We start from the raw sequence: 12,101 nt of genomic DNA, 5'->3' as shown, positions 1-12,101 counted from the left end.
ACAATCATGTTACTTTCTGAGTTTTGAGAACAGAAAAATGACTTCACCAGAAAATCAGTACAAAACATGAAGTACACAACCATGTTGCCTGTGCCACAGTCAATTCCAGATTACCTATGCGAACTATACTCTTGTACATCACAAGTTTCAATCCCGTTTCAAGGATGATGTGTAATCCCGCGAGAAAAAAAGAAGCTAAACCTTAATTCAGGTTTCTTTGAGATTTAAACCATCAGCTTTGTTATTGACTTATTGCTACAAAATGGTACATTCGTCTACACGGCTACTTGGAAGAAGTGGACGTCATCGTGTGTTAGTCTCACTCACTCAATGATATCTTCTTCTTTTTTTACTCAATGATATCTATTCTTTTTTTTTCTGAAACACCAATGACATCTATTCATCCTTCATTTATTCCTCTCAAACATATAAATTTTTAAAAATAACCAAAAAGATAAAAGATAAACGTACTTTAGTAATATACATAATCAAATGAATGTTTTGGAAATTTCTTTATAAATTATGTCAGAAATCGGAATGTTCAAAAAAACTAATCAATATGCATGAGACCATAGGTTGTATTCCTCGAACATCTTTTAGCATCCAGCACGGAACCATTTTTAAGGATACCGAGATCAATTGACACCAGAAAAATAATATAAATCAGATTTTTAAGTTGTTTAAATTTGTGTCTCTATCTTTACATTGCTTTGCTCTTGATTTACTTAAAAAGGACCGCACATCACTTGTTCGATGTTGTTTTTATCCATGTAATCGGTTAAGATATGAATAAAAAACATTGGTTGCACAAGAAAAAAGTTGTTTCATTAATCGACAGAGTGCCATATTTGGTTGAAAAGTGTAGTAATGAACTCCCAAATCTGTGTTTGATATTTACGTACATGATTAAATATCCCATAAAATTCTAAAAGTCTGATGAAAGAGTTTACATTTTACACAAAACCAAACCGAATTGGTAGGGATCGTTTTAGCCTAATTAATACAACATAGAGCCATAGAGTCAGTCATAGAGCTAAACTATGATGATTTTCAGTCTTTCCAATTTCGGACCTTCTGAATGAGACAGAGACTTCAAACGATCGGTGAAAACGGCAAAACGTCTCTCTCTCTCTCTCTCTCTCGGCATGTGCGTAGGGTTTAAACTCTCAAAACCAAAAACCTCTCCTTTCCTCTCTGCTCCGTCCCAATCATGCGAAGATTCAATTCGGTTTGCTTCCTTCTTCATCACTCTCCTCGATTCCCAATCTCGATTCCGCCACAGAGCTTAATCGTCTGTGCCTTACCTCTCTTCGCAGGTTCTCCGGAGTTTACAGGCGCGACGAACATTTGACTCCACGCTCGGATTGCGACCAGGTAATCGTCGGAGATCACGATTTGTGCCTTACCTGAGCTGATTTAGGGTTAACGAGCATATTAGAAGAACCCCAATGTAGTGATAAAGCTTAGCTGCAAAAAATGTTTTTTTTTTAAAAAAGGGTTTGTGAGGATGTAAGAAAGTTATGTTCTTTTCTCATGTGGTGAAAGCTAAACTCTTAGGGAATATCAAAGTTGATGTTTGTGTGAATTTACTTGGAAGTCTCTTGACTGACCACTTTGCAGGGTCTCAGAAGCCCTTCTTGTTCGAGCGTTACATTCACTCTACAGGTCTTGATGGAGAACATTTTGTTTCTTTCTTTTTTATCATTTGTATTCATTAGAAATTTGTTGTTCTGTATACTGCTATCTCAGGAATATCTTTCTCCAGTGCTCGTAACTACTATGATGTTCTTGGTGTTTCTCCTAAAGCTACCCGGGACGAGATTAAAAAGTCATTCCATGAGGTGAGCCGTTGTTGAATGAAATGCTTCTTCAGGCTTTCATGTTTTTTTTGTTGCGCCGAGGCGAAACTATTCAAGTTTATGGATTGAATGTTTAATCGTGCAGCTTGCAAAAAAGTTCCACCCTGATACAAATAGAAATAATCCTTCCGCGAAAAAGAAGTTCCAGGAGATAAGAGAGGCCTATGAGGTGCTTTATTTTATGTTCTTCTTTTCAGTAAATCTTACTTACTCCATGTGTATTTTGAATCTATTGTCTGATATACTTCGGTTTTGGATTTATGAAAAATGCAGACTCTGGGAAATTCTGAAAGAAGAGAAGAATACGATAAGGTACGCTTGTCTTGTTGGTTGTCATTTATATGGTGGAGAGATCACTAAATGAGTTTCTTGCTATTGTTATCACACAATACAGGTGCGTTATCGGAATTCAGAATATGTAAATAATGACGGTAGTGGTGCAGAGAGGTTCAGACGTGCATACCAGTCCAATTTCTCCGACTCGTTCCACAAGATTTTTTCTGAGGTACATTGTTGTGTTCTAGATTTGCCTTATCTGTTTATGTGGACCAGTCAAGTCTCTAACAATAGTACACTTGTTTTTTTTAAAGATATTTGAAGACCAATCTAATCCGCCTTCACCTGATATTCGGGTCAGTTTATCTGATTCTCTCTTTATTCTTTTGTACGATGAGAAGCTGGTCTGCATTTGTAAATCTTGTGTTATTGTTGAAAATTGAATAGGTGGAACTGACGCTCTCTCTTTACGAATCTCTAAAAGGGTGCACAAAGCGTTTAGAATTTGATGCGTATGTCTTTTGCGATTCCTGTGGTGAGTCGCCCCAGAATTTTAAGATATCTGCTCTCTTGCATTTACTAGAAAACCAGTTATGGTGCGCAGAATTTCCTGTAAAAGATACTTGAGAGTATAGACGCTTTGAATGATAAGTCCTAACTCGTCTTGGTTCACTAAATACATATATATGCTTTTGTTCAAATGGTAAAACAATAAATTCGTAGAAAAGTGATCTTCTGGAAATGGCTCTCACCCATTGATGTTAATGTAGTGTACAATTGTGCCTTTTTGTTTCTAGTCTTTAAAAATCTGCTGAGTCTAGCCAACTTAGAGAGGACGAATGACGCACTTAATTGACAGTACTATTGATGTAAACCCGTTATTCCCAGTCTCTCATCATTTACCGTTTTACAGATGGGCTTGGCCACAGTCTTGATGCTGCCACGAGAGTTTGTCCAACATGCAGGGGCCTTGGACGAGTAAGTTCCCAGTAGAGAATATAATCTTTGTTTTATTTGGAGTTTTAGTAAATGATACACTTTACATTTACAGTACTATGCCTTCTGTCTCTTTAACAGGTAACTATTCCTCCTTTTACAGCACAATGCCAGACGTGCAAGGGGTCGGGGCACATTGTTAAGGTCTGAGAACAAGAGATCTATTTTGATGCTTCAGTAGTTATCTCTCCGCACTGCTTACAAACATAGATATGTATTGTCTTTCTCTTCAGGAGCACTGCATGTCTTGTAGGGGATCCGGGGTCGTGGAAGCCACAAAGACGGTTGAAGTTGTGATTCCTGGGGGTAAGTGTGAAGTCTTCTTGATTTTTTTCCATCTTTAACTTGATTTTGGGTTTGAAACATGCTAGTTCTGCTATGAAATGAGTGGCAAGATTTCATTCACACTGTTACCCTCCTTTCTCTAAGAATTTGTGTGGTTTAGATGCTATCCAATTCACATATTGGTCACACTTATAGTATAGCTGGCTTGTTCTTTTTCTTATTTTTAAGACTATGCTTGGCTGTGTATTACCTGGTTAATTGGCTTTTATCTGCATTTGGTATTTGCGTCAGAGACGAAACAAATAATTTAGAACTGTGATTTCGATTATCATAATACATAAAGAAGACTGGACCAGATAGGCAGATAGTCAATTTGGTTCTTGATGATATGATTCTGTCAAACTTTAATTTGCCAATTTTTCTTTACTTGAACAAAGGGATGGAGTCCGGCGCTACGGTCACAATCGAAGATGCTGGTCATGTAAGATCAAGAACAAGTCGACCTGGAAAGTTGTATATCAAATTTAAGGTTTGTTAAAAGCATCTGTATTTTCTTCAAATTATCTTTGTGCTTTTCTTGAGACGTGCTTAGAGAAGTTTTGAGTCAAACCCAGCCTTGACAATGATCTACCATATTCGTCTTTTCTTATGATGATCACTTTATCCCTTTAGTCTAACAGATAAAGACAGATGGTGCAATCGCTAAAGTCATATTATAAAGTCATATATTTACTCTGATGTATTTCCCCTTGATAACTAGTATCTAATCTTCTTCTGCTCACAGGTTGCCAATGATTCGACATTCTCCAGAGATGGCTCAGATATTTATGTGGATGCTAATATTAGCTTTACACAAGTAAGCACACTGGTTATTCCTTAATCTTCGGTTATAGGCAGAGTATAGTACCTTCTAAACTTATGTTTTTCATGCGTGGTGACACTATGTGGTCAAAAGTAAGCTCTGTAGTTACATCTTTTAGGCAGTGTCCTATGACAAAATAAAACCTTCATAGGCCATCGAGTTGATAAAAGTTGTCTGCAGTCGATTTGAAAATTAACGAGTTTTGTTCTATTTACCATTAACACTAGTATCTTTATCATTATGTATATGAGGCGCGCCTGTCCTATAGTTAGATAATGTAGCATATCAGTCGACATAAAACTCAAATGCATGCTACAGCTGTTTTTTTTTGCCATACAACCATATAGAGGTTTAAGCTTCTAGTGCAAATTGCTTGTTACACTGCCTATATTAGCCCAACATGATGCTTCCTTAATGTCTTATTCTTCACGTTGTTTTTACTGTTTATCCCTTAAACCATACTGGAATTGTCTTAAAAACTTATTTGACAGGCCATTTTGGGAGGCAAAGTTGTGGTGCCAACACTTTCAGGCAAGACAGAGATAGATGTAAGATTCGCCTCCAGTGAAATCTGTAGTATATTTTCGTGTATGGATGGATCTCCATTTGTAACTGAGTTCAAGTTGGGTTTTCATATTCTCACTGAGAGGATGGTTTAGATCTCAAGCCTTTGGAGATTCTAGAGGTGACTTGTTTAAATTGTTGCAGATACCAAAGGGGGCTCAGCCTGGCGAACTTCTTATTTTAAGAGGCAAAGGTACATTTAACTATCAGCCTATATGGTTTAACTTTTTTTTTTTCTTTCTTGTACTGTTTTTAAGATGTGAGTTCCTCCTGCAGGACTACCGAAACAAGGATTTTTTGTAGATCATGGAGATCAGTATGTGCGACTCCGTGTTAGCGTTCCTACGTAAGATTTCTTCTACTCGGAAATCAAGTTAAAATTGGTTATAGATAAACATATTATGTTTTAAAGTTTCTGCTGTTTTCTAGAACAGACAACACACTTTGTTGCTCTAAAAGTTGAGGCTTTTGAAACAGTTTCGCTGGGAGTTTATATCTGATTCTAGAAACTAGTGTTGATTTGATCAGCTTCGTGATATCTAGTGGCATGTGTTGGGTTCTCTTATTGTCACTCCGTTGTTTCAACTGATTTATTTTGCTGCTGTATGTGATTTGTGGCATATTCTTATGCTTTGTATCTATTACCTTTTATTCTCTAGTGAACTTAACGAACGTCAGCGCGCCATACTGGAAGAGTTTGCAAAGGAAGAAATCAACAGTGAGTTGAGTGGTTCTGCTGAAGGAAGCTGGTGAGTACATACATTTTATTTTGTACTCTGCATTCATAACAGCAGAATGTGGGTTTATCTGATGGTATACCCAAATGGATATCTGACATAATTTACCTTAGAGGAATATAGTTGATTACCAATAGAAGATTTTGTGATACTTATATGTTATTGTTTGATTTTCTAGGCCTGCTAGAATATCTATTGGCATAGGGCTGTTTTTAGTGTTTTTGATAATGATGCATTCAAGTTTCAATAAAATAAACTAGAATCTCTAGGGGAAGCAGTGTGGAAGATATGTTGTTTGAAAAAAAATAGATTTGCTGTGGCTGTCTTAAAGATTTTTACTTTGCAATGTGATTCAACTGAATGTTATCTCCTCTCACTGGTGATAATGAAGAATCATGAAAATGAACAAACAGGCTTTACCAGAAGCTCTCTACTGGTTAAACTTACAGGTGGGATAGGATGGGTCCTCGAATCATACGCGATTTCTCCTTAGTGGTGCTGCTGGCGATATTGTTGAGGAAATTAATGGGATGAAACCACCAACCACAAGAGATGAAAGCTAAAAGCAATCAGCAGAATATAGCACAAGAACAAAAACAGTTCAATAGCATAACAGAAGGGTCATAATTTGACCTCATATTCTATCACAAACTCATTTGATGTGATAATGAAAGAGAAAAGCCTTGTGTTTTTTTTGCATAGTTTCAAGTTGTAAACGTCCTCTAATCTTATAACAGGGATGAAATAAAATAATAAATGATGCTTTACGATGTGCCTTTCTAAGCTCCTTCGTTTTAGTTTAACGCTCGCTTTTAGTTCTTCAAGGCAAAGATTACATTTCTGTCTCCTGCTTGATTCTTCTTATCCTTCTCCGCTTTGATCTCACTATAAAAATAAGAGACAAAACCACAAAGGGAGAGAGCAAGAGAAAGACCCTTCTCTGCTTGGAACTTTAACCTCTGTGATTAGTCTTTCTCTTGCTCTCTCCCTTTGGGCTCTTTCTCTTGCTCTCAAATTAAAAAGTTGAAGTACTTCAGGACTTGAGTCAAAAACATTGTTCTGTTTAGTCTCTTTTGCAGGTTTTAAGTTCTAAAGAGTGACAAACCTTTAAATCACCAGCCATAAACATACCTACCAATGGCAAGAGAAAAATCATATATAACAACTACTGACAGTCACCAAAAACCCAATGATGTATTAGTTTTGTATGCATTCCCAACACCGCAGCTCCAGCAGTTAACAAAACAACAACATAGTAAAATGAGTGAACTTGTTGTTGACCATTATATGTGATGCAATGATGAGAGCAGCTGTTGAAACTGGGAGATAAGCTATTCCATATATATGCCTATAAATAGTTATCGAAGCTTGAGAGTGACATTGTTAATGAGAAAGAAATTTGTTTTCGCTTCCATTGTAAATTATGCGCCGGTTAAGGTAAGAGAAGAGAAGAGCAGAAAAATGAAGATGGTTGGCAAACATGCGGTTTAAAAAAAAGGAGAGAACCAAATCCTGTTGCCACCATTGTTGAAGTAGAGATGCATGATCAGAGGACTTCCACAGTTTCATATGGCTAATATTATACAGTTTATTATACAGTTCTTGTCTTCTTGCATTCTTGGATTGTTCTGGTTTCTGTGAGTACTGAAACTTTAGGGTTGGTGTTTGCAGGCTTTATTATTTATCAAAAACAAAAACAGAAGCTACTTAATGTCTTTTTCCTCAAATAATTTCTTTGTTTCATTGTATGTATGCAGATACAGCATGTATGATCTTTGTTTTGTTTTGACTTAACGATGATTTTTCCTGTCTTTGTCTCTACTGATTTAGCTATCAGTTATATAACGAATCAAAACGTTGTAATTATCTCATGGCCCTGATAATATTCAAATTTAATATCTTAATTTTATGTACATTTTGTTTTTTCAAGTCTACAGTATGAACTGGACTTCTTTCTTTGTTTGGAAACAACTTGAAATTAAATTTATTTCTTTCCTAATTTTAGTGGAAGGACATTAAGTAAATAAGAATATAATTGGAAGATTTGTCAATGAAGAGCTACTGTAGTTCTCTGACTTTATCGTTGTAACATCAAATACAGATCCTTTGATTTAACACACATGATATCAAAAGTTTTAAAATGTTATCTTTGTATAATGATAGATAGTATGTAGATAGATTCAACGAAGATAATTTTTTTATCCAATTTGTTTTAATTATATGTAATCATAGACCTTTCGTCACTTAGATTTCCTTTATCTTTATTTTGTAATCATCTCTCTAGAAATTCTATCTTACTACTTATGTTTTAATTAATTTCATTTATCAAATATTTTCACATTTACACTTGCGTATACAATTATTGGTTTTGTATTACACAAGAAGAACAGTAACATATTCACACACCAAAAAAATACACACAATCACACATAACAGAAATTAAAGAGCAACAGAAAAGTAAAATACCTTCAAGCAACATCAGAGCCACTAACTGGAAGTGGAGGCAGTTCTGTTTCTGGAGACTTAGGACTATCGATAATTTTCTTGCCGGATTTAAACTCACCGTAGAAGTAAGAGACAAATCCCCAAAGAGATAGAAGGAGGGCGACACCTTTCTCCGCCTGAAACTTCTCTCGGAAACATACGACGGCCAAAACTTCCGTCACCGGAAGAAGAACACTGACGAAAACACCAGAAGCTAGAGACGACGCACAGTACACAACCCCTAAGGCTCCTAAGAAGAAGCATTGCCATACTATCCCTATGACCACAATCAACGTGTAGTAAAACAAGGAGCTTCCGATCATGAACTCTCTTGCTTCTCTTGGTATAGCCTACAATCATAAATATATCAAAAATGTATTACACAATGAATGATTTGAATATCTAGTTTTTCTTACATTTCTTTGCATTTATTCTGCTAATGATTTTTTTTTTGGTAACTCAGTTGATGATTTTGAATTTTAGATTGTATATTTAATATTCCCCTTTCTAAAATTTCAGATATTTTAGCTTTTTCACACATATTAAAAAATAGTTTACAATTATAATTATATTCTTGTTTTTTTTATTGCTATACTTCAAATTTTTCTAGGTGATAAAAATAGGAGGGGTAAATTCTTTTTTTTTTTTGTAAAAATGATACTTTATAACATAAAATCTTCAAATGGATGAAATATATTTTTGGATTTTTTCATTTACTAATTACTATATTCCTTATTATTTGAAAATCCGTACTAATTTCTTGATATATTATGAAAACAAAAGGAATCTACAATTTAAAATACGAAATCCAAGAAATCAAGTTATTAGGGTTTGCATCAAAATTTACGTAACTAAACTCTGATTCTTAGATATTTTCTCAATCAAGATCATTCCAAAGGGTCCCTTATTCGAAAGAAGAAAGACCATAAAAGATATGAATCTTTGTTTTACCACGAAGTCGCCTTTTACAACCATCCCAACGAGACAGAAGCAAGTAGAAGCGACGCACATGACCATCTGCATCTCGAGCACAAGTGTGAAAGTGATTTCTTGTCGAACTTTCTTGTAAGTAAGCTCAACGAGCGGCATTAAAAAAGCGTAGAGAACAGCTGCAATCAAAGTCAACAAGAACCCAACCACATACTCCTTCTTGCTCACGCCAGCGGGCCTGTCTCTGTCGGTATGCAAGGCCAGGATTCCTGTGCCGACCGTCAACAAAACGACGGCGTTTATAGAGAACGGAGTGAACTTTTGTTTGACCATCAAGAAAGAAAAGATCGCATTGAATGCTAACTGAGTTCCCACAATGAGTGATGATGTGGAAACTGGCAGGTAAGCTAAACCATATGCGTATAAGTAGTTGTCAAGTCCAATGAGCAACCCGATAACGATGGATGCGATGAAGAGAGGAGTTTCCATGACGAAAACCTTAGCTTTTTCTGCGGTTTCGGAGTTGTTGTGGTTGCGGTTGCTGCGGCGGAGGAAGGAGACATAGAGAGGGATGAGTATGATTGGACACCCTGCGGTTGCAAGAAAGCTCATGAACCAGATTCGTGATCCGCCTTTGGTGTAGTAGAGACGAGTTAACAAAGGACCTCCACATGTTCCTATAGCCAAGAAAATGCATACTATGATGAGCAGACCGTTCTTCATCATCTTGGTGTTTTGGTTGTCTCTAAGTAACGCCTTGCTTTGTTCATGGGTATTTTATACACATTTTCCTACAGCCATATTTGAACTTATCATACATTTTCCTACAGCCATATTTTATACACATTTTTACTGATAGGAATATTATCTTAACATATTTGAACTTATCAGAGTATTATTTGCCTTTTTCTAATATATATTAACCTCGGCTTTGGCCTTTTTGGTGATTTCTCATCTGCTCAAAAGGGTCAAAGAGCCATAATATGCGTTTGTGTTTTGTCTGTTTCTGGTTTAGAATCGTGTGAAGCATTATCACGTTGCGGCGCCTTTGCGACCCCAAAACGCTTTATGCGCGACCCAAAACGCTTTATGCTCCTTTTATCGTGTTAACACATCTTGGTCGTTGACACACGAAAAAAAGAAAAGAAAAAAAAACTAACACGTTTTGAGTTACACACATTAAGTAGGACCAAACGAAGAGTTGAAATATATAACTTATTTTATCTTTGTGTTACGTTAATTATTTTCTATAATTGGGAAGATGTCGTGTGTATGAAAAGAAAGAAAAGAAAATTTCCACAATGAAAGGTGGATGTAATTAATTAAAGAGAAATATCGCTATCTTAATATTGGAGATAACTCAAGACTTGATCATATATTGTTCGCTTCGCTTTGTTGTATTTTAAAACCAAATTTATGTAAGTGTTCATTTTTCCCCTTTACCAATGATTTTGAACGTAATATAAGATTATTAGTTAACGAAAGTAAGTTACAATAAAACGTGATAGGAAAGAAGTGAACATAATCGGTTTGGTTCTTAAAACTTAGAATTTGGCTATAAAAGAGTAACCTGATCAGTCTCTCATTCACAATTACAGTATGTACAAGATGAAACCAATCTTAGATGCTGATTTCTAGTAAGTTATTATTGGTCTGATTTCTAGCTGTTTTGTTTTACCTTCTTTTGCACTTTAGTCTTGTGGTAATAGACATATTTTAACTTTCTACTTGGAGGTTTGAATTCAATCTGTGAATTCCTCGGTGACAAAGGAGGATTTCACTATCGTGGTCCTCATCAACTCAAGTGAAACTTTGTTTGTATTGTTTTTTTGGAACAATTATGGTTTTTTCTTTTGAACACAACTTTCATTAAATTGCATAAGCAAAGACTTAGGTGAGGGACATAAAAGCCTCAACCATAGCTAGACCATAAAAACTTGTAACAGTTATGGTTTTATCTTTCTTTTTTTTTTTGAACACATGTTATGGTTTTATCTTATTTTTTGCACTTTCTAGTCTTGTGGTTATAGGTGGACCATCGTTAACTTTCTACTAGCACGTTCGAATCCACTCTATGATTTTTTTTTTGTCGTCTACCCATCTAGGCTAGATCAAGTGGAGAACAAACGAATTGATCCTCCGAGGAGCATCTCCATCTACCCAGATTTGATCTATATGGGAGAAAATATAATCTCTGGTCCTTGCATCGTTTGCTAATCTGTCTGCCCGGCCATTCCGACTCCGAGAAATATGAGACAATCTCACATCATCGAAGTCATCTTGTAACCTCTGGAACACCTCGATCTCTGTCGTGAATGCTGGCCAGTCCATCGGGTTTGTAGTCATATCTACTAAGTTCGAGCAGTCCGTCTCAAACCGTATCGAAGTGATCCCTTTGTCTCTCATACATGAAACTGCCCAAAGTAACCCTTGTATCTCAGCATACAAAGCTGAGAGGCTCCTATTACACGCCAATAATCCGAAGTATTATTAGTGACTAAAGAAGAATTTAACTATCGCCCCCATCAACTCCAATGGACCTTTTTAGTTTTATGGCATTATCTTAAAATTTGATGGAGTGATTAATTCGTTTAATGAAAGAAGAAATGTTCTGATTTAGCAAAGCCATTGCAAAAAGAAAAGTATATGTTATGACAGTTACGTAGTTATATATGTTATATAATATCTAGCTTTAAGACAGTCAAAATTGGTGGTGTTAGTTTATAATACGACAAATAAGAAGTCGACATATGAATCAACGATGAATATGACTGAGATAGTTAGTATTCTTGGAGTCCAAATATGTATGAATCATTCACTTACTTTATTCAAGACCTGAAAACAAGAAGGCTGTTGATTTTGACCGTTATGTATTGCGTAGGTAAATAACAAAATATATATGCTTTCAAAAATACATATATATATAATTATGTGCATGTGATAATTTTTTTTAAAAAATTAGAGAAGCGTGTGATAATTTGCAAACTAATCTTATTTCATTTTCAGATTTTGATTATGTCAAAAAACTTGAATGTTTGCAAACTTATCATTGTTGGTGATAATTATGATTTCCCATCTCCTGCATTCGAGGTCTAAATAACTAGAAGC

At 35.6% G+C, this 12,101-nt stretch overlaps 2 protein-coding genes across 4 annotated transcripts; one reads left to right on the top strand and one right to left on the bottom strand.

The window, feature by feature from the left end:
* The first annotated feature begins 104 nt into the window (after positions 1 to 104).
* LOC103835344 (chaperone protein dnaJ 1, mitochondrial) lies at positions 105 to 6,349 on the top strand. Of its 3 annotated transcripts, none has more exons than XM_009111500.3 (19): positions 105 to 1,228; positions 1,317 to 1,374; positions 1,621 to 1,665; positions 1,750 to 1,841; positions 1,945 to 2,028; positions 2,133 to 2,171; positions 2,254 to 2,364; positions 2,450 to 2,491; positions 2,583 to 2,670; positions 3,049 to 3,113; positions 3,213 to 3,275; positions 3,365 to 3,437; positions 3,854 to 3,945; positions 4,201 to 4,272; positions 4,770 to 4,826; positions 4,987 to 5,035; positions 5,119 to 5,188; positions 5,502 to 5,591; positions 6,029 to 6,349. In XM_009111500.3, exons 1-19 carry the CDS (start codon positions 1,211 to 1,213, stop codon positions 6,111 to 6,113), a joined length of 1,293 nt encoding a protein of 430 aa, XP_009109748.2. In that variant the 5' UTR covers positions 105 to 1,210; the 3' UTR covers positions 6,114 to 6,349. The 3 variants fall into 3 exon arrangements, with proteins under 3 accessions (XP_009109748.2, XP_009109749.2, XP_018509138.2); XM_009111501.3 differs by having other exon boundaries at positions 5,993 to 6,349; XM_018653622.2 differs by having other exon boundaries at positions 5,971 to 6,349.
* On the bottom strand, positions 6,167 to 12,025 carry LOC103835343 (purine permease 1). The gene is made up of 2 exons (XM_009111498.3): positions 9,015 to 12,025; positions 6,167 to 8,413 (listed from the first exon to the last, which is right to left on the bottom strand). The coding sequence occupies exons 1-2, from the start codon at positions 9,717 to 9,719 to the stop codon at positions 8,048 to 8,050; spliced, it is 1,071 nt and encodes a 356-aa protein (XP_009109746.1). The 5' UTR covers positions 9,720 to 12,025; the 3' UTR covers positions 6,167 to 8,047.
* Positions 12,026 to 12,101: the final 76 nt, after the last annotated feature.

This window comes from Brassica rapa, chromosome A08 (assembly GCF_000309985.2).
Source record: "Brassica rapa cultivar Chiifu-401-42 chromosome A08, CAAS_Brap_v3.01, whole genome shotgun sequence".
NCBI lineage: Eukaryota > Viridiplantae > Streptophyta > Magnoliopsida > Brassicales > Brassicaceae > Brassica > Brassica rapa.
The sequence above is the reverse complement of the archived record's forward strand: the minus strand, read 5'-3'. Positions and strand labels throughout refer to the sequence as shown.